The sequence below is a fragment of the Microtus ochrogaster genome (genome assembly GCF_000317375.1).
Source record: "Microtus ochrogaster isolate Prairie Vole_2 chromosome 14 unlocalized genomic scaffold, MicOch1.0 chr14_random_1, whole genome shotgun sequence".
Lineage (NCBI taxonomy): Eukaryota > Metazoa > Chordata > Mammalia > Rodentia > Cricetidae > Microtus > Microtus ochrogaster.
This window is the reverse complement of record NW_004949096.1, coordinates 33,746,073-33,772,504: the sequence shown is the minus strand read 5'-3', so window position 1 is coordinate 33,772,504 and position 26,432 is coordinate 33,746,073. Positions and strand designations below refer to the sequence as shown.

Here is a 26,432-nt window from a genome sequence, read left to right as displayed (position 1 = left end):
AAAAAAAAAAAAAAAAAAAAAAACAAAAAAAAAAAAAGAAAAAAAAAAGAAAAAGAAACAGGGTTGGCACAAGTGTGTGAACCTGAGTTTACATCTAGCACCCACATCCATGCCAGGTGAGGGTGGTGGCCTTCCTGAAATCCCAGCACTTGGGAGATAGAGGCAGGGATCCCTGAGTCAAACTGGCCAGCTGGACAAACCAGCATGCTTTAAGTTCAGCTGCGAGAGCCCAGCTCAATAAATAAGATGGAGAATGATCTAGGAAATCACCCAACGTCAACCTCTGTCTCACACACACATGTATACACATGTCCATGTGGACCCACACACTGCCAAACACACACACATACATGCATGCACACCATATGCATAGACACATGCAAATATATAATGACAAGATTCATAATAACAATAAACATAAATATTTGAGTATTTTTACCAAAGTTACCTTTTTTAAAGGAAAGGGTAGCTGTAGTGGTGGAAGAAGTTTAAGAATGATATAATTCAATGAAGAAAAGTTCAACCTCATTAATAAGCCAAAAAAACAATAATTAAAATATGCACTATAACACGGAGTGATGAGGAGGCTGTTTTTGCATTGTGTAAGCAGATAATCACCTTGATTGCTTGTCTCTAGAATCTCTAGTATAAGATAGTTACGATATTAAGGCAAGACAGTGGCATTAGTTTCTTGACTTTCCCTTAGGCGGACCTTTTAAGAACAAAGTCATGTAAATACATCGTGGTGTAGGCAGAACTGCACAGATGTGAAGCACAGAGTTCCATGACCCAAGAGATACTTAATATATTTTGTAAAGTTTTAACTAAGGCGGTACAGCCAAGGTTTGAGACTAGCCCCTTCCTTCACTATAGACCCGGCTGGAAGTCACAGGGATAGGGAGAGACTATTTCAGCAGAGTGACTCTGCTTTCCACAAAAGTAGTATGGCCGTGTAGCTTATTTACAAAACTGAGATAAATTTTGAAAGAAAAGGGGGATATGTAATTTTACAGTCAGGCCAACATACACAGGCTAGGAGTTGTTAGGAAAACTCTTAAAACACAGTGGTTACCCGAGCCACTCTGAGTTCTCAATGGGTTACCCCTTACAGGCGATATGATGCCTTAGGTGCTGAAGAAAGGAGCCCTTAATTCACACGTACTCAGATCCTGGTAGCTCTGTGATGAAAGAATAGCCCTGGTCTATACATGAAAGGCATATTCGTATCTTCAGAAAAAACTATCCAGCACATCAGTCATCATCTGGGATGGGATTGGCTTCTTTATATGGCTATTAATGTTTTTAAGGCTACAGCATGGAGTGCTGAGAAAACTGCAGCCTGGGGTGCTGAGGAAGGCTCCCTGAGTGAGAGGAGGGAGACGGGTTTTCACCGAGATCAGCCTTGGACTTGTGCTATGCAGTGATGAGGCAGGGTACTGGAGCTCTGACCTCGCTCCCAGATCAGTGTGGGGTGGAGTTAGTGCCTCTCCTCTGATTGGTTGTACACCTCCATGAATAAGGGGGTCGTCATTACAACTCTTAGAAGATTCTTACAGATTCCATTTTACATTAAGATCTGCCCATCTGTCCAAAGTAACTTTTAAAAATTCACCTTAAGATAATTTCACGGGCAATCACTTCCCTGGTGGAAGGGTTGTGAAACCACTCAACGCTGAACTCATACATTTTCAGTTTGGTAAGTGACGGGGTCTCCCTGACGCTCTGTCTCTGACACGTGTAACCCTTTAGATATTGATGAGTGTGTGGAAGAACCAGAAATCTGTGCCTTGGGGACCTGCAGCAACACCGAGGGCAGCTTCAAGTGTCTGTGTCCAGAAGGGTTCTCCCTGTCCTCGACTGGAAGAAGGTGCCAAGGTAAATGCCTCCGAAAGCTTTGGGCTCTTGTTGTTCTGTGTTTATTTGTTGTGGTCTCATGTTTTAAACATGGCAAAGCTCTGACTCTCCGTGAGCGGGAAGATGTTTCATTCACCCACAGGTCTAATGATTACCATATGCCCGAAGGTTCGTTCTGACTCTTGAGGTTAAAAACTCATCCATCAAGTTCCAGTTGCTTATACAACTTCCTTGGCACTTACACCCCTCTCCATCCTACAAGCACAGATGCTGATGGTCTTCTTGGTGGGGCATCCTCAAGAGACACTGACGTCCCAGAACCTGGAGGAGATCAGCTATAGGAAGCTGCAGCCTACGTGAATGTGGGTGCAGACCAAGACCCTTAGACAGAGAGAATGCAAACCGATCTCCTGTCCCGAGGGAAAGATGCCCATATTCACAGACTCTCTGGGGAAACAGAATAATACTTGTCAATAGCGAAAATATTTAAGGGCTTGCCAGATTAACTTTAAAATAAAGGGAAAATACTTTAAAGGGCTCTGAAAGTAAACACAAAACAATGTTTGGTTAAAGCCCAGAAACTTGTTTGGACATTCCTAAACAATGCAATTGTTATTTGGCTATACGAGCTAGTTTAATGAATTACAGGGTGGGGCTGGCCCATAAATGTTTACATTTAGAATATTGTCAATGTCTATATGTTGCTTTGTGCTTTTATTTGTTTGTTTTGTGGGGGGTGCTTCATATCATCAAAAATAGGTTTAGAATATAATTTAAGATTCTAAAATATGACTTTAGGATCCTAGGTCTGCCAAGTTTTAGACTGAGAAGCTATTTAGCAGTGTAGAGATACAGCGTGTTCACCCAGGCCACAGCAATGCCCACCCAAGCATGCCTGCTGTGTGCATGACAAAGTCTTACTGTCTCTGCATCTCCTGTGAGTGCTTATTATTTTTCTTTTGTCTGGTTTTGTTTTACTTTTTCAGTTGGTCATTGCAGAAGTATGAGGGGAAAAGTTGCAAATTCTCTGGTCGATTTGGTCTTGTAGGGAATTATCAGAAGACCGCAAGTGTTTCAGAACGGTGACGGGGGTAGAGCTGGATTCTGCCTGTGTGCTACAGGCCAGTCCAGATAGAGCCTGACTCCTACCCCCTCGTTTGTGTCTTTGGCTTGGCCTGCGTTCAGAAAGAAAGCAGCGAGAGGCCAGGTGCGAGTCTGCCGATGTGGCAAGCCAGGGGAAACTCCAAGGGTATTAATTCAATTTGCACTGGCCTGTCACAGGGCAAGCTGACACTGCAGGAAGAACCAGTCCAGCTGCCAGAACCCAGCCACATCCTCTGCCAGAACTGAGGAATGCGAGCAGGGACTTTCATAATTCCAAGGAAATTTCAGAGGTCAGAGAAGGCTGTTTGCAGATGGACTAGTAACAGGCATCCTAGCGTGCTCTGGCTGAAGTGTACGTGTGAGCACGGAGCCGTGCCTGTGTGTAGGCCACCTTGAGGGATAAGCTCACCTAGAGGATCAATATGACTGAAAGCAAATCTCTACTCAGTGCAGGTTCTGCTGGAACCTGGAATTTTGAAACTGGGATTTTTCCTATAAGGTAACAAATTGAATCAGGTTACTGTTAGTCATAAAGTGAGGAAGTGCCACAGAACCACTGGCTTTGGGTTTTGTAGCACCAAATGCCACTCTACTCAGGGAGTAGACTCTGGTACTGAGTGCCACACTATAAAGGAACATTCTTAACCTGAGAGATGCAGGGAAAGGAATATGTCATTTTGACCGACTTGGGACCTCATGCATTTGAGTCTCCCTCTGAATCCAAGACACTTACTTTCTTTTGGTGTGGAAAAGAAGAGTGGAAAAGGTAAAACTGGGTCTAGGGTAAGTAAGGTCAGCAATCCAAGGACAGTGGTGGGACTGAGTAGTGAAAGCGACATGTATACAAAACAAGGGATGTGACAAAGAACTTGAAGACTAAAGCAAATGAACGGGTGTCCCCTGAGAAATGAGGACTGGTTGACTCCTGGCATTCCTCCACAAAGTCAGTATTTGGTGGCAACAGTGCTGTGAGAGTAGACTTTCTGGTCTGAAAGACTCATGGTAAAGAGTGCAGAAGTCAGGGGTGGTCAGAACTGAAGCGAAACGGAATGGTACCCGTGGTGCAGAAGCATGCCCCGAGATCTGCAGATCTTAGCCACCGTGGAACAAAGAAGAATGCAAGGCTCTGGAAGCCAAGTTTGAGGAGAAAACCCATTCCAGACCCCTAGATGAGCTCACTGCTCACAGCTACCCAATCTGCTCTATAAGAACGGGAAAAGTTGGCTTCCAAAATTACGTCACGCGACATTGGTGCATTTGCTAAGAAAAAGTGCTCCTCTTTCTTGGTGTTACCAATAATGAATAGAAAGAAACACATATGTTCTTTGAAAGGAAGGTTATTGTGTCTGCACCTGCCCACAGTCCTGCCTTCTGCCTTCCATGTTCTTCTTTCTTTTCCACTAAGCAGGCTCTGGTTGGGAATTGAATTTTGGTGTGGCTGTGTGTGCATGGGTGTAAAGTCTGCCGGAAGTCCCACTTGAGTTTTGTCCCCACAATTCCATGGGCAGCTACTTCAGGGATGCGCCCTGGTGGCACAGTTGGCCTGTCCACACCCACATGGTTGTAGCATTCATATCAGGTTGCTTTGAAGTAGGGGGTAAACTGAGGGATGAGGATAAAGCAACATAATTCTGTTCAGCCTAGCTTGCGCTTGGTTCCCTGTGGCTTTAGCAATCTCAGCATTTCTGTAATTCCAATCACTTATGGGATATAACTATGGTTAGTGAGAGAGGCATTGACCCGCTATCATATGGCCAAGCTTCAGCAGGGAAACAGCTGAAGAGTCCTATGGATGTGTGTTGCAGATCTGCGAATGAGCTACTGTTACGCCAAGTTTGAAGGTGGAAAGTGTTCATCGCCCAAGTCCAGGAACCATTCCAAGCAGGAATGCTGCTGTGCTTTGAAGGGAGAAGGTTGGGGGGACCCTTGTGAGCTGTGTCCCACTGAGCCAGATGGTAAGTGTAGCACCTTTGTTTCTCATTCACGATCTTTTGTACATATGACCATGACATGAGCAACAGTCCAAGCCTTGAAGCCAATGGGATAATCAAATTATAAGTGTAATCAGAACGTCCATTTAGACGTTTTTTATCAAAGGAGCATGGTAGTTCCTTTCTTTTCTAATTGGGTTATGAATCCGTCATACAAAGAATAGGCACATCATCCTTGTTTCTGGATGTCTTATTCATATCTCTCAATGTGTGCGGATGTGGCCAAACCACACAATGGATGGGGGCGTGGGAAGCCTGCTGTTGTTGTCCCTGGCCTGCCCACTAATGAGTGCATATCTCAACCGCAGAGGCTTTCCGCCAGATCTGCCCCTTTGGAAGTGGAATCATCGTGGGCCCCGATGACTCAGCGGTTGGTGAGTGCTCCCAGCTGGGTCCTCCCTACCTCTTCTTTATCCTTCCTCCAGGTCTTACTTCTCCACATCTACCTGGGAGAAATTATCTCTTCTATTTGTTGTTATATCACTTGGATGATAGTTACATTGTGATATTAGATATTCACCCAGTTGAACACACAGAAATGACAATAGTTGAAGAAGAATGCTTTGGTTTTTACTGGGTTTTTTCTTCCTTCACTTAAGATATGGATGAGTGCAAAGAGCCCGATGTCTGTAAACACGGACAGTGCATCAACACAGACGGCTCCTACCGCTGCGAGTGCCCGTTTGGTTATATTCTAGAAGGGAATGAGTGTGTGGGTGAGTAGTAACTCAGCCTCTTCCTTTGGAATTGTATTACACAAAAATCGAGCTCCTTGGCTTTTACTCTACCAAAGTTGAGTCTAGCTTTGTTCCTCCACTGAGGAATTCCTCAGTGAGACTGCTAGTTGGTCCCTACCCTAGGTGACCCTGCCTTGCATGACCCTCGTAGTCTAACTTGGAAGGCAGATCCTGGACACGTCCTAAGAGATGCTGGAAAGAACAACAGCAAACAGAAGTCTTAGTACAACTTAAAAATATACTGTTAGTGGCCATAATTTATACTTTTGAGGTGTAGAAATAGCGGTTTTTATATACATCATGTATAGTTGGCCCTATGAAAGGTCACGTGGCCCATTCAGTTTCTTGTTTTCACTTTTTCACTAATATGTGAAATGGACATTGCTCCTGTATGGACCACTGACTCTTAATTACATTGACAGTGAACTAGAGTCAAGTATTATGGTCAAGAACTCTAAAGCAATGTTGCTGTAGCGTGGCAAATGTGGTATCAGCACTGAATGTCTGTACAGATTAAAATGTATTGTCTTTATAGAAGGAATGGGGGTCTGAAGACTGCATGCAGGCTGAGGTGGGAGCCTGTGCGCCTTGTCCACCCTCCCACCCTTGAGTCTATTATGCAAACGAAGTGATTTGTTCTAAATTCCACTGGCAGCTGTAACCTGCGATGACACTGATGTTTTTAGTAAATCAAAGGAGATACAGTACTCATGGTGGCAAAGTGTGGTTTAGCAGCAAAACAGAAACAAGTTTTATCCATGTTACCTCGTTGAAGTCTTTAGTTTGCTACTGTGTATGTGCAAAAAGAGCCTCCTCACCTAGAAGTAACCCTTGGCAAGATCCCACTATTTTCCTGGGCTTCAGATAGCTAAAGTAGCAGCTCTCTTTCTAAGAATAGGGTTTTTTCTAACCAAGAGAAAATATTCTCCCTAAGGCCCAGGTCAGGAATAAGAACAGTGAATGTTCCAGGTGGTTGGGTTAGGAGGCATCTGTAGTTTTTTAGAGTTTTTTGGATTTTTTTTGTTTTGTTTTGTTTGTTTTTTGTAAAATGTATTCTCTCTCCACAGTTCTTTAGAAAGGTCATACCCTTTCTTTTTTTTTTAAGCCTTTTTTTTTTTTTGGTTTGTCTAAGGTAAACCATCTGGTTTAAAAAAATTAAACAAAATCTACTTGAATATTGATTTTTACCCAGTATATTAATTCTGTCTAACCTTAGATCTCTTACTTTGCATAAGTTTAGTCTTCTATTTTATATCTGGCAAGAATTCACCATGTGTAAGCCTTCTTGGGCAGTGATGTAATATGGGGACAATTGGAGATTTTTGTCTTCGAACCAGCAGAAACCCCTGGCTGCATCTAGGAACCTTGTTTGAGTCATCAGAACACCCAGGGCCTGTGAAACAAGGACAGTCTGCAGAAAACCACGTGGGAAATATAAGGGCTAGGCATTCAGATCTCTCACTGTCTCTGCCATTGAGCAAAGGCAAACTCCAGGTCTAAGCCTGTGATTATAAGGCACACACATTCCCTCTTTGTAAGAATGGAGAACTAAGCAAGACAATGCAGACCCATGAGCTAGGACAGAATGAAAAGTGGTGTCTGAGTCTGAGCCCACTGTATCTCCTCTCACTTTCTCTCCACTTCGGATCGCTTGCAGATACCGATGAATGTTCCGTGGGCAATCCTTGTGGAAATGGGACCTGCAAGAATGTGATTGGAGGATTCGAATGTACCTGCGAGGAGGGATTTGAGCCTGGTCCAATGATGACATGCGAAGGCAAGTGCCCCAAATACTGAAGAGTTGGTTGCCATTACTGATTGTGGGAACAGTCTCTTGACTACGGTTCTGAATCAAACAACGTTCGTAATTAATTCAGAACAGCTGAGACTAGCAGGCTGTTGCATCATTTCTTCCCTGTGTGGCCTCATCTTTGCAGGAACTATAAAAAAATATAGGTGGCTTATGACAGAAATTATACTGTCTATATCAGGGTGCCCACTAGTGTGTCTCCACTGCTTACATGTCAATACAACTCTTGTTTATTTTCTGTTTCCATTCTTTTGTTGTTGTTTCTATTGTTTCCAAGGTTTTTTTCCCTCCTCATTTTGTCCTCCTTGTAGAAACATCTGCACACAGATCTAGATAACCACTGGCGTCCTGTGGTCATCTGGAGGCAGTCCCAGAGGGAGGTTGCCTAACCCATAAAAGCATCTGAAAATTATTTGTCATCAGTGCTGCCTAGCAGGGAGTGTGGAAAGGAAGGAAAGGCTAGGGAGTGTGGAAGGGTAGTTGGTCCCTAGACAATTTGCCTTAGCAACCCAGAAAATTGTGAGGAATGCAAGCTCTCTGGCCTCGTTCTAGATCCCTGAATCACAAACTCTAAAAGTAGGGTCCAGTAGCTGTAAAGATGACCCGTGTGCTCTTCAGGATGGGATTCACTGGTGTAAGAAAAGAACGGAGGGGAAATGCTGGGACCAAAGGGAGCTCTTCACCATAGATGCAGACTCCTGGTACCTTCAGGGTGGTGGGAGCCTTTAGAGGTCGTGAATAAACCATGACCTGGCTCCTGTTCTCCATCCAATCATCACTCTTGGGAAGTGACCTAATCACTGAGGTGGTTTGTCTTCACCCTCTTACTTCTGGAAAATCTATCCTGATAGTTCTAAACCATGAACTCCAGAAGAGTCGCTTTGCTCAGTAAAGGTAAACCCGCTCTTTAATCAAGGCTAGAACTTGGGCATCTGTGTAAACTGCATTTCTCTAAGTAAAAAAAAGACCAGAATACTCTGGGCAGAAAAAGCCCTGTTGTCTCATAGGAACCTTTGCCTAGTGAAGGAGAAGTAGCTAAGCATTTAGGGGACTCAGCTGCTCTTCTGACCATAATAGATTTCGTCAAAATAAGCAAAGATGATCCATAGTCCATGTACAAAGGGAGAGGCAACTGGTCAACCTGAGCCTTCCAAGTATGCAAGGTGGACCTCTTGTTTCTCATTCATGCAAATTTATAATTGCACCAGTACAGCAAGCTTAGTGGCTGTGCTGAGAGATATAGATATTGGCCACCATAATTCTGCCAGGAATAATCAACTCATTTTTATAATTATCTGGATCTATTCATTTTATGATAAGGAAGACTTTCAACTTTTCATAAAAGTACAGTTCTCTCTTTTTGTCACTCTTGGTGTCATTGATCCATTATTTTACTTTCTTTTTCTGCAGATATAAATGAGTGTGCCCAGAATCCTCTGCTATGTGCCTTCCGGTGTGTAAATACCTATGGGTCCTATGAATGCAAGTGCCCTGTTGGCTACGTTCTGCGAGAAGACAGGAGGATGTGCAAAGGTCAGAGTCCGGTCAGAGCTCATCCAAGCCAGCGTGCCCTCGCCCTCTCTCTGTGTCCGAGGGCAGATTTCCCTCTAAAGGTTCTCTCAGTAGATCAGGGCTAGAGAATGCGCGTCGTCTCCTAATCCACAGCAAATGTAGGGGCTTCATGTCTTCCTTTACCCCTGGATTGTACCAACATGCACAGCAGGCTCAGTGGGGGCTGCACTGCAGACCTTGGATTAGTTTGCTATGCATTCCATGTCTGTGATATGTCAGACATCCTATGAAGTCATACACATTCTCTGTACAGAGATATTTCCCAACATCCTCTGAGGTGGTGAGATATGTGGAAGCTGATACAAAAGATGAAAATATAAATAAATAATCCCAGTGTCATAACTATGATGAGAGTTGTAGATACCAAATGTTCTGAGAGGGGCTGGAGACATGGTTCAGTGATTAAGTGTGCTTGCTGCTCTTGCAGAGGACTGAATTCACTTCCCAACACCCGCATCAGGCAGCTCACAGCTGTCTGTAATTTCAGCTCCAGAGGATCTGACACCCTCTTCTGGCATCCAAGGGTGCCTGCATGTATATACATACATGCACATTAATAAAGATAAATCTTACAAAAGAGCCAAACACTCTGAGGATATAAAATAACAGGCATTTGAGAACCCGAGGGAAGAAAGAGATAGCACATTTCAAAAGCCAGTGACAAATCTGTGTTCCCTAGCACATTTCCCTTCGAAAGTCTAGCTGAACGCTGGCAATCCCCAGAGCCTGGAACCAGGCTGAACCAATCATGGGGGCTAGTCTGGAAGAATCCAGATTCGCTCTTTTAATTAGCAGACACCTGGTCTCTCAAAATAACTAAGATCCAGTTTTGTGTGAAGCAGAAGCTGCCCTGAGAGTTCCTTACCTTGCAGAATAGAATCCAAATGTCTCAGCTGAGCATGTGGGAAAAAAAAAGAGGGGAAATGCCATATTATTAAAAGCAGAGAGTGAGAGCACAACCAACCCAAAGAAGAGGGGATGAAGAAAGGAGAGATTTAAATGCAGAATAAGATGTCGGGGACACCTGTCCTTTCCTCAAATTAAAACTAAACCTTTAGTTACCCAATGACTATTCTGGTATTGTATTATACTAATTATATTAGTTAATAATGCCATATTAAAATAATACTATATAATATATGACATTGTAATAATTATTACATAACAGGTTTGTTTTATTATACCCACGATATTTATAATACATAAGGTCATTATGTTATCATACTGCAATTTCAATACTTTTATCATTGTTATGAAATAACATTGTATTATAATAACATAGGGCCCTTTTACTCCACTTATAGTCATAAGTATTTAAATGCTTCAACAAGCAGGTATGAAACATAAAGCAAGGGAATCCAGGAAAGATCCGCATAGAATCATGCTTCTGATGAGGTCATCAGTTGGCCAGGAAGCAGTTTTTACACCAAGTTCAAAGGTGGTTAGAATATTCCCTCCCATGTTTAATATATCAGTGCCCAACAGATGCCAAAGGAAATAAGCTCAGTATTAAAATAACAGAGATGGCCATCTTGTGTTTACATGCATTCAGTACAGTGTGTGTGTAAGTTATGATTGTGCATTCTTTCCAGATGAGGATGAGTGTGCAGAAGGAAAACACGACTGTGCTGAGAAGCAAATGGAGTGCAAGAACCTCATAGGCACCTACATGTGCATCTGTGGCCCTGGGTACCAGCGAAGACCTGACGGAGAGGGTTGCATAGGTAAGATTATCTCTGCGTGAATGGCTCAGCATGAGCTTGAAGTGGCCTGAGCTCTGCGTCAGGTTGGTGATGTGTTCTTCCCCCTCATCTCACAGCTCCTGGCAGAGAGGCCTTGCTGGCCACTCCTCAGAGTTGGCCTTTCCCTGTTCTCTTGGCCTGTATTGATGCCAGGGTTGGGTCCCCCACTTTTGACCCTTGCTCTTTTGTGCATGTGGCCATCAGGACATAGTTCTTTCCACTGTTTGCTCTCACCATTGTTGGCTCACCTGTCACCCTGTGCTAGATCCCCCTGAACCAGGACTATCTCTAAGGCAGTGGCTCTAACTTCAAGAAATCCGCTATTACCTTGAAGTGGGTCCAAGCACTGTTATTCTAAAGCTCTTGGTTTGTTCTAATGTGTATCCAGTACTGAGAATTCCCCTTAGACTGGGGAATGGCAAACTGCAGCTTCTGACCAAATTCAGCCCTTCAGCCTGACACTATTTTTTTATGAATAAAGTTTTATTAAAACATGCTTTTGGCAACCCATGTGCATGTCACTGTGGTTGCCTCTATGCCACAAAGACAACCAAGTAGTTACAGAAGAGACCATAGGGCTTAGGGAGCCTAAAATATTTACCAGTCAACCTCTTCCAAAAGGTTTCTTGGCATTTTCTTGAGACAACAAATGTCGTCTATTTTGGAGTAAATAGAAAGTTCTCACATGCACTTTTAGAAGTAAATGACATCAGAAGTTTTATATTTATGTCATCAGTGGGAAAAAAAATGTTTCCCATTGCCCTGGTCTTCTTTGAGATACGTAGCTGAACGGTGATTTTAAGATCAGATTCTGAAAGCTCAGAGGAACGAAGCATGGGGACCGACCATAGGTCACAGGCTTAGTTGCAGCAAGAGCTTTCAGAGGAGGAGGGGCTCGCCCTCACATATTCTGACTCCTATCGTCTGAGGTCAGCATGAACAGTGGGCTTTTGTTGTTTGTTTCCATTCTGGGGCCTGAACCTAGGGCTTTCCATGTGCTAGGAAAGTGCTCCAGATTAAACTATATCCCCAGGCCATTTTGGGTTTTATGCCAAGATAGAGTTTTATAAACTTTCCAGCCTGGTCTTGGCGTCCCCCAAGAGCCCAGGCATGGCTTGAATTTTTTATCCTCACACCCCAGCCTCCCAAGCAGCTGGGTTACCAGCCTGTACCATCAGGATTGACTGATGAGCATCAGGATTGGCTGAGCAGCATCAGGATTGGCTGATCAGCAAGCTGTGTTGAATCTGAAGCTCAGTCCAGACAAGTGCTCCTGGGTCAACATAACTTACCAACATTATTCTGATGAAGTTCTATATCCCTTTAAAATGACAATCAAGCTTCAATCTCCCCCTCTAGTGTGGGAACTCACCCCCCTCCAGTGTGGGAACTCCCCTTTTAGGAATCTTTTTTATGTACAGATGGGGCAAGATTTAAGTAAAAAATGTAACTGTACCTAAAATGCTGTCATTTGAATTTAGGTGTATCAACAATATGCTCACAGATGCCTTACAAGAACAGTGGCGGCGGGGGGGAGGGGGTGTCTACTTTTTTGTGCATAATCCATTTCTGGAAGGACACATCAGAAACTTCCAGGGGTGAAGGAGCAGGTTATCAGGAGCCTGAGGAATACAGAGGAAAGGAAGAGTTTGGTGGATTTTCTTCCTGGTCTTTCCTGAACTTCCAGTTTTTAGCCAGGCCAATAGGTTACCTGTTTGCAAAGAAATTGAGAGAGTGAGAGAAAGGAAGGAAGGAGGGAAGGAGAGAAGGACGGAAGGGAAGAAGGGGGGGAGGGGGGAAGGAACCAAGAAAAAACTCAGTCTTTCTATAAAATGTCTGATGATTCCCGTTTTGTCTACACAGATGAGAACGAGTGCCAGACCAAGCCGGGGATCTGTGAGAATGGGCGTTGTCTCAACACGCTGGGGAGCTACACCTGTGAGTGTAATGATGGCTTCACAGCCAGCCCCACACAAGATGAGTGCTTGGGTGAGTACCCGCGGCTGCGTTTCCTTCCATCAACCTTCATGTTGGGACACTCAGAAAAACATCATTTCTGATTTGAAATAAGAGAAAAATGTCAAAAATTGCCAAAGGGCTGAAACCACTCATCCTTGGGAGATGACTTAGCGACTGGGTGTCTGTTGGGCACAGGGCCTCCCTGCGATGAAATTCTTCCTTTGCTGACTGCACACGGAATTGCTAGCTTGGGGTTGTCTTCTTGCTGCCCTCTGAGGCCCACTTGCGGATGTTTTTCTGCCCCCTTTTCTGTAGCATGGCTGTTGCGACTGCTCTTCCATGTGTCTGGGGCCACAAAGAGTTACAAGCTTGTCTTCGCCGATGCCTCTCTGCCAACTCACGGATTTCTTGTCTTGTTCCCCTCAGACGCCTCCTTTCTCTCTCCCCTGCTGTCTCCAGCTTTTCCTTCTCGCTCCTCTTCACCCAGGGTAAAGTGTTACATCCTTTTTATATCCGACCAAATTCCTAAGACCCCATGCCCTCAGGAAAGTGTCTCAATTCCTCTTTACTGTGTAATGTCTCTTCCAGACAACCGGGAAGGGTACTGCTTCACAGAGGTCCTACAAAACATGTGCCAGATTGGCTCAAGCAACAGGAACCCCGTCACCAAGTCCGAGTGCTGCTGTGATGGAGGGAGAGGCTGGGGACCCCACTGTGAGATCTGCCCTTTCGAGGGCACTGTGGCTTACAAGAAACTGTGTCCCCATGGCCGCGGATTTATGACCAATGGAGCAGGTACTTCGTTTTGTTCTATTGTTGTCAAAAGATACAAGCTCTTCTTTCATGGTACAAAATTATTGCAAGGAATCTGTGTGTTGTTTTACTATGGAAAATGATGGAAATGTGGAATTGACAACGGGTTTGTCTCGTCTGTGTGACAGAGTTCAACAGAAATCCTTCCATATAGCGCTAGAAACATCCAGGGCCATTTGCCAAGTCCTTGGTCTAGCTGACTAAGTTTGGTGTGCTTGGATCCTTGCTTCCGCACTGCAAGGGTCCAGCAGAAAAATGCTATAAGATAGTTTATAGATGAAATAAAATATCATTTAAAAAAATTAAAAATAACATGAAACAAATGGTCATTTAGTTTTACTCCACCAGTATTCATTTGAACTCAAAATTAACCAAGATGAATTGTATCAGAAAGTACAAAGTCTGCTGGTGTGCTAGGAGTCAGCACCCTTGGGTCTGAGGTGCACAAGCTTCTTTCAGCCAGAAAGCTAGATGTGAGTGGAGGCCAGCGAAGTGCCCGAGGCAGCTCTGAAGCTCCACAGGTCTCATGTGATTCCCGCTTTTATCAACTGTGATTACAGTTGGATTTTAGCTCACCGAAGGACTGAGAAGACGGTCCTGTTGGTGCTCCATTGTGCTCCTTGGGACGGGGGATTAGAAGCAAAACAATAAAGGAGAGTTAGAAGCATTTGTCTTTGCGTTGGGAAGATGTAGCTAATGGCAGAATAAAGGAGCTGGGTGTATAAAGGAAGAGCCAGAGGAGATAGAGTTACCAAAAGCAATTGCTGCTTCGTAAAGGATGCTGAAACAAGATGGTGGAAGACTCATTTTCCAAGACCAGTGACAAAGCGTTCACTTGTCCCTGGGGTGAGCAGGATCAGGCACACCCATCTACTGACATTAGATGACTCTTAGTCAATGAAGGCTGTTAGTTAACTCATGCAAGTTGCTTGTGTTGGTGCCCTGTGCTAGCCGGGTCAAGAGGTGGCGGGGAGTGGCTTTAATGCCATCGTGCACACTGACCAAGCCTTTCTGTCTGTGAGGGAGACATGAATAAGGGTGTCTCTTTCTACAAACTGCAAAAACCCAGCCCTGTCGTCTACCCCAGAGCCCTGGTTAATTCCCATTCAGAAGAGGGAAGTTGATTCCGTATTTTCAGGATTAACTTCAAACAGGACAAAGATTGCTAGAGAACTTTCCTTCTTATTTGCAACATTAGAAAGAAACACTGGACTTTCCTTGTCCCAAGGGCCCTCTGCTATGGCTTGCTCACATGATGCCAGCTAGAGTGAGGGCCAAGAATGTCTTGGTAGGGTGTTGTTCTAGGATTCCAGAAGAGAAACATAGCACAGATTTAGATGAGAAGAGGGTCCCATTGGTGTTCCATTGTGCTCCTTGGGGTGGGGGATTAGAAGCAAAACAATAAAGGAGAGTTAGAAAACCATTGTCTTTGCATTGGGAAGATGGAGCTAATGGCGGAATAAAGGATCTTTCCCTTCGTTAGAGTAGCTTCTCATCATAGGCTCACAACGTCATTCATTAGTTATTCAATAAGTTAACATCGCATGTGAAATTCACTCTGTCTCCTTTTGGTTTAACACTTTGGTCCATAATATAGTAACACGGTCTATGAAATTTTACACTCAAGTGACCCCTACATATCAATGTTGCCCATTATATATTTTAATGTATTTATTATTGTGATTTGTGTCTATCCTAGATATCGATGAATGCAAGGTTATTCACGATGTGTGCCGAAACGGGGAGTGTGTCAATGACAGAGGATCGTATCACTGCATCTGTAAAACTGGCTACACGCCGGATATAACAGGGACTTCCTGTGTGGGTAGGTACTTTGTTTTTAATGCTTTATTCCTGGATAGAAATTTCCGGTTACAGGAAAGAAAACCTCACGCTAACAATCTAAAATGCATCTATACTTAATAGAAAATTACGAGGTGATGATCAAATGCTTCAGAGTTTCTAGGCAAAGATTTTGAGCACTCCGAAAGTCTTTTAAGTGGGCTTTTCCTGTCTCTCTTTGACCACAGATCTGAACGAGTGCAACCAGGCTCCCAAACCCTGCAATTTTATATGCAAAAACACAGAAGGGAGTTACCAGTGCTCCTGCCCGAAAGGCTATATTCTGCAGGAGGATGGGAGGAGCTGCAAAGGTGAGAGGGGCTTTGGCTTCATCCATCACCTGCCACTTGCTGTGCCTTTGAACAGTCGGGAGACAAGCTGGAAGACTTGCTTCCCTGGGCTTAGTGCCCTTGTCGACAGTGGCTCCCTGGGGATGGGGGCTAAGCTGGGGTCAGAGGGCTGCTGAAGGCTAGTAGCAGCGGCTATCCTTGCTCGATAGCCAGTGAGCATCCATGAGGGGCTCTACGGTACCAACTCGCCAAGGCTCTGGTAAGGCTGATTCCCAGTTGATTCCCCCTCCTTTCCCATTTGCTTCATTTATTCACTGTCTGTTCAACAATGGTGTAGCCTAGGAGGTCTTCATGCCATGATCTTAGAGGTGTGTCTGATTAATTAAACTAGTGTTTCAGTTTCTATCTATCTGTCTGTCTGTCTGTCTGTCTGTCTGTCTGTCTGTCTTAGTGATTCTCAACCTGTGCGTCTTGACCCCTTTATGGGTCACATATCAGATATTTACATTACGTTTCATAACAGTATCAAAATCACAGTTAGGAATTAGTGATGAGAATGATTTTTGGCTGGGAGTCACCACAACATGAGGAAGTGTATCATAGGGTTGCAGCATTAAGAAGGTTGAGAACCACCGAGATAGATTTTAAGCTGACAAAATAAAGCCATCATGCCTTCTAAGAGCTCACCTGAGGGAGACATGGAATTGAGAAACATCCAAACGCTGCAGAAATCTCTTCTCAGCTAGAAATTACCTTTTCCAAGGTACATTGAGTTTCTGTTTCATCCTAAACATCTTCCTAGATAAAAACTTCAGAGGCTGTCCTATACAGACTCAGTCATAGGTCCTAGGTCCTAGGTCCTAGGTCATCCTGGAGCTGGCAATGAAGTCGCTGATCCCAGGACTTGCTCATAGCCTTGAAACAGGGTCTTCATCCATGATCACTATGAGTTCCAGAAAGTTCTGGCTAGGACTCAGAGCAAGACTGTATTCGTGTGAGTGAAGAAACATACTTGGGGGAAACATCTCTTCTTGTGTGCAGTTTGAAACAAAGCAAATGTATTCCTCTGCCTCTGCGGCAGTGCAGTGCGTGCAGACTCCCATGGCAGCATGGGTAGTGACTTCTCCACAGCGGTGTGTCTGCAGTTCCCCTCAGTGACCCCTCCCCTCTCCATGTAACTCTGGAGTCCACATGCAGAAGGAGGTATAGGAGGGAATGGCTGAGGGTCTAGTGACCCTCTCCTAACTTCTGCTTCTATGAGGAACACTGACAAGCCTGACTGAGGGTAGCTTGCAAGTGGCCACATGGCTCTGATAAAGACGATGAAGAGCAGGCTGTTACACTCGGAGTCTTTATGTCAGAAGCTCCTCTCTCCTTACTCTGTAAAGCCTGAGTTTGTCTGCAGCTGACGTGTGTGGAAGCGTGCAGATGCCTGTCCCACTGACTCTGAGAAGCAAACAGCTAGCAGGGAGGCTCTGAGATGGGGGTGGGGCCAGTGTCTTCACCTCACCAGATAAAGGGAGGCAGGGAAGACGAGGGAGCAGCATGAGGTTCATACAAGTATGGAGCAACACAGTGGAAGACCATTTAACTTGTACAGTGTGTGTTATTGATTATAATAAAAAGGAAAGAGGAGTGAAGATAGAGATAAGGCATTCTGGAGCATGAGAGCAGCCATGGTCGCTGTACTGAGTGGTTCACAATAGTGGAACAGACAGTATGAGGGGTGGTGGTGCCGTCTCCTCCCCAGCACAGGCATGCACAGGGTCCCAGTGGGAAGGCAGTCTGGTTCTGAGACACACGGACGTCAGTCAGCCTTCTCAGAGTTCAGGAAAGGCTCCGTCTGAGGGTCCTCCATGCGGGATGGACACAGGGACACCCTCTCAGGTTAGGACAGGTGTCCTTCCAGCCACGTAGGCCACTGTGGAGTAGAGGCAGCCACTAGCAAATCTAGTACCGTGTGTGCCTCCATGGAGGGGTTGAATTGTGATAAACACTCTTGAATTCCCAGGCATTTAAAAGCAATCCCTCAGGTCCAACATACTTGGTAGCTCTTAATATATTTTTAAATCCCTTTGGATCTTGCGGTGAGCCCAGAAGCTAAGGTTGTGAAGAAACATTGGAGATTGTACTGAGATTGAAAATAGTTTTGGGTCAATAGTATGGGCAAGGGGTTTGGGGATTTTTGCTTCTAGTTCATCAAAATCAGATTTTTGTCTTTCCTAGCTGTTCAATTTTATTTAATTCAAAGAAAAACTGCTAACCAAGAAGTCAAACCAATGTCCTGGTGTGAGTTTGTTCTAAATGCAACAGAAAAGAATTAAGGCAGAGGCTCTCAACCTTCCTAATGCTGCGACCCTTTAATACAGTTCCCCATGTCGTGGTGACCCTAACCATAAAATTATTTTCATTGCTACTTCATAACTGTAATCTTGCTACTGTTAGGAATCAAAATGTAAATATGTGTGTTTTCTGATGGCCTTAGGCGACCCCTATGAAAGGGTCATTTGACCGCCCCAGAAGGTGTGACCCACAGGTTGAGAACCACTGAATTAAAGGAGCACATGAATTTCTGGCTTCAACATCTCTTTTGACATCTTCACTTAGATCTTCCCACTGCTTGGGAAAATATTCAGATTCAGTTTTTACTTCATCTTACAATTCATTTAGACATTTAGAATGTCTATTAAATAACTTGGTAGAGAAATTCCTACATTTCTTTAACTAAAGGGAACTGCTCCTCCTTGGATCCCACAGAGCTACTTTCTCCTCGCTGAGTCCATCACCCGCCTTCCTGCCAACCCTTTGCTGCGGCCCTGTGCGGCCCTGGTGTCCTTCAGGGCGTGGAGACACTTCCTGTCCAAGGACATTTGGGCACGGCTTGAATTTCGTCTTGCACTTTCTTGCAGATCTCGATGAATGTGCAACCAAGCAGCACAACTGTCAGTTCCTGTGTGTTAACACCATTGGTGGCTTCACATGCAAATGCCCTCCTGGGTTTACCCAGCACCACACTGCCTGCATCGGTAAGTAGAGAGCCCAGCTTTCCTCTGAGAGGCTCTTTCCTCCCTCTGCTGTGGATAACAGTAAGCAGTGTTCAGCACGTGGGGCTGCGGTCGGCTGGACTGCTTGCTCGCGGTGTGAAGTTACCCACCCTACTTTGGACTTCTCTGGGTGGTCCTCCTCCCTTCCTTCCCAACAACACAGAGCAGCTCCTGGAAGTGTCACTTTCTTCTCCCATGCTTCCCCCAGATAACAATGAGTGCACATCTGACATCAACCTGTGTGGGTCCAAGGGCGTCTGCCAGAACACTCCAGGAAGCTTCACCTGTGAATGCCAGCGGGGGTTCTCGCTCGACCAGAGCGGTGCCAGCTGTGAAGGTAGGTGCAGACCTCAGCTGGGTCCCGCTAGGAGCACTTTGCAGGGGTTTGGGTGTCGGTGTCTGTGAGTTGCAAGAACTATTCTCTCTTCTGGGTGTGGTAGTGCTGTAATCCTAGCACTTGGGGGGCAGAGTCAGGAGGACTGCCACAAGTTGGAGGTCAGCCAAAAATAAAAAATAAATAAGCAAACAAAAAGGCAAAAAAGAAGGCAAAGGAAAAAGGACAGTGAGCAAGGAGCCCAGCCAATTGCAGATGGGCTATTCGCTTGGGCCCCAGGTTCTAGAAATGCGTCTTTAGTCTCATCTTGCTTGTATTGATGACACGGGCCTCTTCTGTGTCGATCAAGATTGGGCTTTTTTTGTTTGTTTGTTTGTTTGTTTGTGTTAACAATCTAGTGAAGTAGGAATAACTCAACAAAAGTACCTTGACTTCTGACATTTAGGGCCAGAGTCCTGAGGTTTCTCCAGCATGGACAATACGTGTAGGAAGCAACTCTTCTATAAATGCATAATTAAATATTTAAATATTAATTATTTTCTTACTGATATTTCTTGGTTTCTAATTCCCGTACAAATAAACAAATGTATTTTCTAGAGCTGCCCCACAACTCCCTGTGGTGAATTGATGTCATTTTTACCTGTAGACTTTCCCAGGAATCTCTGAAGATTAATGTGGATATTATTAATGTTTTGCTAGAATAGCTTTTTAGGAGAAAGGTTCTTTCTAGCCTTGCCTTCTGGCTTCTCGGGCAGGTGGGTAAGACTGTGGAGGACCTGAGAGACAGCTGCTGATGGGGCTCACTGGAGGCTCTGCTTCTTTTACAGATGTGGATGAATGTGAGGGCAACCACCGCTGCCAACACGGCTGCCAGAACATCATCGGAGGCTACAGGTGCAGCTGCCCGCAGGGCTACCTCCAGCACTACCAGTGGAACCAGTGTATAGGTGAGCAGCTGCTGTCCTCAGAAAAGGCATGGTCGCCGGCTCCTCGCAGAGCCGGTGCTTTCCTTCTGACCAACGGCAGCCCACTGGCAGCTGCTCTGCCCCACTTGAAACCAAAGGGGAGTGAAAATATTTTAGGAAAAAAGTGATGAAGAATGCTTCGGGAATAGCTGGGATGAAATGTCCTTAGCCTTCCTTGACACCATCAGCCTTCCTCACCCCCGCACTGTTAGCACCCCACACTGGGGTCTCTCCATGATATCTAGTTCCTTAAAGATTATTGGTTCCAGGAAGACTGTGGCCAGGTTGATTAAGTCAAATAAGTCAATTAAGAGGCTAGAAGGAGTGTGGGGTTCTTGTTGGCCTGAAATCGCAAACAGGACTCAGAACTCTCAAGAAATAGAGTTATCTAGAATGAGCGCTGCCCTGAGCTGGAATGGTTCCCTCGTGTGGAGCTATCCAGAGCAGATCTCCTGGACCAGCCCCACCCGAGAGCCCGCTCATAGCTTAGCAGAAGTTCGCTCTTCTTGGAGGCTGACTTAGAGGTCAGGGGCCATTAACTCCATTCCTTTCTGGAAGCAAATAGCAGATTTCAGCTCTCAGCTAGAGTGGAACCCATCTGGCCCTACAAAAAGCAAGCCAAGAAAGCCTACTCTACACTTGGGAGTTTCCTCCTGGCGGTTGCTAACATCACCACTAACCTGGGTCGTGTGACCCTGGTGCCACAGGTCAGGGTGGTAGGTTTTATTCTGTCCCAAGGAGTGGTTTTCCAGGGGCTTTAATTGAAATTTTAATTAATTAAAATTCTCTTTTTATATAAAAAGGAGGAAACGCTCACCAATAAAAACTGCAAATAGAGGAACAAATCAAGCTATTGAGAAGGGTAGAAAGCTGGATTCCATGTGGAGTCAGCTGCTGGGGGTACACAGGATGGAAGGGGTCAGAAGAAGTGCAGTTCATGTCAACCAAACCGCTGTGTTTGCAGATGGCAGTGACCGAATGTACAAGCGTGTGGTTCCCAGACTGCAGACACTGAGCGCTGATGACTGCTTAATCTGTGCTCTGCTGCCCCAGCCGAGATGAGCAATATGAATTTAATGTTTATTAAATGTTATCAGAAGTAAAATAAAATACAGAAGTCTATGAAAGGGAAGGAGAGTTCCCCACCAGAATGAATATTTACAGAAGCTCACAGAGAGGTCCAGGGTTGACCGCTGGAGACTCCAGTTTGGCATCTGCCCCAGAGAGGAACTCTTCTTGCTTTCCAGACCAGGCCAGTTCTGTTTGCATACCGAGAGGCACTTGGTTTCTTCCCTGTTAGTCTGCTCTAGGAGCAGATAGAGCTAATATTTGCAAGTATCTTTCTTTGTGTGATGATTTTACTTCGCTCTTCTAGTGTCAATCCACTTTGTGCCTTTTAGCAAAAAGCAAAATGAATCTAGCACTAGATTGACAGGTATATCTACCCATACCTCATGGCTTCTTAGTCTGGAGCCAGCCCATGTGAAGAACAAGAGATCAGAGGCTCTGATGCTCCACGCAGATCTGTTTTGGGGGGACTGAGAGCAGGTGGAGAGGATGGAGGGGCCATGGGGGTTAAGAGAAGATGGCAGTCCCAGAGTCTCCTACTTAAGTAAACACCCTCTGCTCTTCACTCTGCTTAGCATAAGGTCTGGTGCTTATGGTCTCCACTGGTATCTATACCATACTTGATTCCTTACTTAAAGTAAGGAAAGGAATGCGAACACTGATGTATTTGGTTTTTCTCTTTTAGGATCCCTGTAGCCTAAGGGACCTTGGGTTTAGGCTTGAGATCTTTGGATTTAGAGAATCTTCAAATAGGCAAAGTCAGGCTCATGACTAGAGAGAAGGGGAAAGGAGCAGGGAAGGGTTCATGCCCATAAATAATATCAGGCACACAGACACTCTTGACATTATTTTTATATTATCAGCAAAACCCCCAGACCTTCCAGTTTTACATACCCATTTACTAACTTCAAATAAATGGCATGAAAGTAGAAGAAAGGTTCCCTGGGAAAAGAAAGGGCATAGAGACAGGGGAGAGGGTACAGGAGGGTGGGTATGGTGGAACTGTACAGTACACTGGATGATAATGGAGCCATTCGGCACATCCTGTGTGCATGAATATGAGCCAGTTTCAGCAAGTATTTGAGGGCTGGTGAGTTGCCTCCCTGCATAAAGGCTGTTGTTGCCAACACTGATGACAGGAATTCAGTTTGGAGAATCCCAGAGTGGAAGGAAGGAACAGACTCCCACAAGTTATCTTCTGCCCTCCGGGCATGCACTGTGCCGCTCTCGCCCTGTGTGCGTGCATGGACACATGACAAACACATGTTTTTTTTTTTTAATTATTTGCCTTGGTGTTTTGTCTGCATGTATGTGTGAGGATATGAGATCTTCGAGTTCCAGACAGTTGTTAGCTGCCATGTGGATGCTGGGAATTGAACCCGGGTCCTCTGGAAGAACAGTCAGTGTTCTTAACCGCTGAGCCATCTCTCCAGCCCCCAAACACATGTTTTTAAAAGGTACTTAATTTAGATCATTTGGAGAAAAAGAGAAGAGCGTTGTTCTCTTTGAACAACGAAGGTCAAATTAATAACAGGAGAGAAGAAACACCATTTTCAACATGGGTGTGCTCTTGCGGGCCAATATGGTATGAAGGACGTGGTTCCTGCAGTCAGACAGCCCTGCGAGGGTCCTGGCCCAGCTGCTGCTCTGTGGAAAGCCCTAGGGAAGACCCCCAAAGCTCATGGGACGATAGGAAGGCTTACAGAAACGAATGTGGAGCACCTCTTCATGCTGGCTGTCCTGTACCGCTTCAGGGAGCGTCTGTGGCTCCTTGCTTCCACTAGCAGTGGCCACCCACAGAGGGATGACGGCTGTCCTCCAGAGAGAGTGCTGCAGCCCCGGAGATAGGTCTTAACAGCCAGTGCCCAGCGTGCCCTCCAATGGCAGGCCTAGGAACGAATATTAGAGATTCCTAAAGTATGTAGACTGAAGCAAGGAGAAAGTCACCGTTGTCTTCGTTTGAACTAAAGTTTTGAAAAGTTAGATCTCTGGGACTGGAGAGATGACTCAGTGACTAAAATTTGCCAGCTGCTCTTCCGGAGAGGACCTGAGTTTGATCCCCCAGCACTCACATTGTGGCTCACAACTGTTTATAAGTCCAGTCCTAGGGGATCTAGAGCCCTTTTCTGGCCTCCACAGGTACTGCATGCATGTGGCATACACTTACACATAGACAAACAATTTTTTTAATTTTTTTAAGAGTTATTCGATTTTCCTTTCTCCTCCCTCCAGACGGTGCAGGCTCCTATGGGTAGGCTGCCCTGCAGAATGTGTCTCTTAAAGATTTCTCCCGCCACTGCCTATAAGTCAGCACAGCATCTCTTCCAGCCACGCTTAGCTTTAGTCGTGGCGCAGATGCTAGAGCCACAGGTGGTTTGAACAGGCTTTCGGAGAGAAAGCAGACATACCAGCAGGTACGACTCAGCCTAAGCATGGTACCTGGAGGTCTTTGCAGGCTGAAAAGGAGGTAATATGGGGTGGACTCCCCTGCAGGGCATCGGTCTTCCCCAGAGTTTCACATCCTGTGCCAGGGAGGCCCACGGTAGCATCTGCAGGAGTGTGGCTCTCTTCTTCGATGCTCTCCATCCTGCAGGTTCTTGTGAAGCAGGAACATGGTAACTGTATGCTCCCTTCCCACCTGCCCTAAACCCAGTCATAGCTGTGGTCCTGCCTCACACGGAGCAGAACATGCCAGCGCTGGCTTTCGGTGAGACCTAGAGTCCGAGGCTCCTCACGGTGCCGTCCTGGGTGTTCTCTGTGAAGTGTATTTAACCAGCGTGGCAGGAGGCTCTCTCCTTCCCTCCCTCTCCACAGCTTTCTCTCTTGTTCTCTCCACTCTGGCTATACTGCCTGCATTCTCTCCCTGAGACCCTACCTGCCTGGTCCGTCATGAGGAGCATGACCCAGATTCCTCCTTGAAAGCAAGGCCAGCATCACACATGTAGTGTTCTCTTGTTTCTACCGCAGATGAGAACGAATGTTTGAACGCACACGTCTGTGGGGGCGCCTCCTGCCACAACACCCTGGGGAGTTACAAGTGTATGTGTCCCACCGGCTTCCAGTATGAACAGTTCAGCGGAGGCTGCCAGGACATCAATGAGTGTGGCTCGTCACAGGCCCCCTGCAGTTACGGCTGCTCCAATACTGAGGGTGGCTACCTGTGTGGCTGTCCTCCAGGGTACTTCCGGATAGGCCAAGGGTAAGTATTATTCGTCCTGCCCTTGATTAATGACCGTCAGGTTCATTCCAGTTATGCCTGAGAAAGTTTGAGAGGAGCATCTGTAAAGGGGTGTATCCAGATTTCTAGAAACTCCTAGAACACCCAACAGCGTAGCTGTTCATATGTGACTGTCCAGTGTCTCTGACTCATGTTCTTTATCTTCACATCCTGCTGACAAGGGATTGATTTCTCCAAGAGCACCCTGCTATATCCGCCTACACCGAGTTGGGCCCACCTGACACACCTGAGCGCCTCCCTCCCGAGGGAGCATAGGAGGCTCTCACTTGACTTCCATTGCTTTCTTTTCTAGTTCCTGTCAGGCTAAGCCAAATGGATACCTTTTGCTAGAGATCTCTTACAGTCTTTAAGGCATCTGTTGCCCTTCACTCTTAAATTTATATTGGAAACAATCAAAAAGCACATTAAGTATGAGTTGGAATAATTACCTATAATTTCCAAGTAGAAAATTTTACCAAATGATGTGAATATGTATGTGACAGCCAAGGCAGAGAAGGGACACTGCTTTGCTCAGTGACTTAAAATTTTAGTAAATTTTTAACTTGAGGTCTTCCCTAATGACTTGCATGTAATCCAGTTCGTGAATCTTTTTTGTTTGTTTTGTTTTTTCGAGACAGGGTTTCTCTGTGTCGCTTTGGTGCCTATCCTGGAAGTCACTCTGTAGACCAGGCTGGCCTCGAACTCACAGAGATCCACTGCCTCAGCCTCCCAAGTGCTGGGATTAGGCATGTGCCACTATTGTCCAGCTCAGTTCATGAATCTTAATTGTCTCTCTCTCTCTCTCTCTCTCTCTCTCTCTCTCTCTCTCTCTCTCTCTCTCATACACACACCCACACCCACCACTTATACCAGATATGAACCCAGTGGTCCTAGAGTCTCTGACACACTGGCTTTCAGGGACTTCTTTCAGTCTGTACAAATGTCAAGGTAGAAGAATGTTAGTTCCGTGGGAAGCTCTCGGAATGCCAGGAGTAGGACCCAGATTCCCAGATGTCTGTCTGGCTCTCAACTGATCTATTATTTTTTTTACAGTTAAATGCCAAAACCATTTTTTTCCCAGCAAAAAATTGTGACACTCCAAACTGGCTCTTTGCCAGTGGGATTTTGTAGTCACATTTCTTCTAAATGGTGCTCCTGGGACAAGGAAATACTGGAGGGAAGTTCTGAGCAGAAGCCAAGGCTGCAGACTGCGACTTGCTTCCTGGAACCATCTTGTGCATGGATGCACGGGATGGGCCTTTACCTTCATCCTCCTCCTTGTCTATCTGTGTTCCATGCTGCTAGGTGAAGAGGAAAAAAAGCTTAGAAAGACCCTGGGAAACTGGGAGAAGCACCAAAGTGCAGTGAGAAACAGCAGATAGCCAGAGATGTGGTGTTGTTTGGAAGTCTGTGGACCAAGAAGGAAATGAGCTGTGAAGAGTAGGTTGACCGACTCAGAGAAGCAGTTTAGTGGGAATCGGTGTACATTTCACGGTAGAAATCCACCTTTCTAATCTGGCCTCTCTGTGATGTCACTGATTAGGATAATTCCTAGGTTCTCGATACATTTAGAAAGGGAGCCTCACAAAAACAAACCAGATACTGTGTGAGGCTTGGTCTATACTGTGTGAGGGTTGGTCTATACTAAAAAGCAAAGAAACAAGGATTACATATCTCTTGGGTATGGGTTTGTTTATCAGCCTTCACATAAGTCAAATCCCATGGCCCTAGTGGTTTTAAATGACTTCAGATTAAACCATTTCCCACAGTTGAGCAAGCTCTGCACTGATTTATGTTGTTTGTGAGAATATATTGTATAGCCAGATGGTAGGGGCGCACGCCTTTAATCTCAGCACTTGGGAGATGGAGACAGAGGCAGGTGGATCTCTGTGAGTTCAAGACCAGCCTGGTCTACAAGATGAGTTCCAGAATAGCCAGAGCTGTTAGGCAAAGAAAACCTGTCGAGGGGGGGAGGGGAGGGGAGGGGAGGGGAGGGGAGAGGAGAGGAGAGGAGAAGAGAAGAGAAGAGAAGAGAAGAGAAGAGAAGAGAAGAGAAGAGAAGAGAAGAGAAGAGAAGAGAAGAGAAGAGA

The 26,432-nt window shown here is 45.4% G+C and overlaps 1 protein-coding gene across 4 annotated transcripts in view; it reads left to right on the top strand.

The window, feature by feature from the left end:
* Positions 1–26,432, top strand: part of Fbn1 (fibrillin 1) — a 206,219-nt gene that overhangs the window by 176,224 nt on the left and 3,563 nt on the right. For all 4 annotated transcript variants that reach the window (XM_005364396.3, XM_026787734.1, XM_026787736.1 and 1 more), the window contains 15 exons: positions 1,750–1,875; positions 4,764–4,913; positions 5,258–5,323; positions 5,549–5,665; positions 7,344–7,463; positions 8,907–9,029; positions 10,661–10,792; positions 12,674–12,799; positions 13,358–13,564; positions 15,282–15,407; positions 15,613–15,735; positions 18,624–18,740; positions 18,967–19,095; positions 19,920–20,039; positions 24,093–24,324. In XM_005364396.3, coding sequence (XP_005364453.1) covers positions 1,750–1,875; positions 4,764–4,913; positions 5,258–5,323; positions 5,549–5,665; positions 7,344–7,463; positions 8,907–9,029; positions 10,661–10,792; positions 12,674–12,799; positions 13,358–13,564; positions 15,282–15,407; positions 15,613–15,735; positions 18,624–18,740; positions 18,967–19,095; positions 19,920–20,039; positions 24,093–24,324 — 2,014 coding nt within the window. The remainder of the gene's footprint in view (positions 1–1,749; positions 1,876–4,763; positions 4,914–5,257; positions 5,324–5,548; positions 5,666–7,343; positions 7,464–8,906; positions 9,030–10,660; positions 10,793–12,673; positions 12,800–13,357; positions 13,565–15,281; positions 15,408–15,612; positions 15,736–18,623; positions 18,741–18,966; positions 19,096–19,919; positions 20,040–24,092; positions 24,325–26,432) is intronic.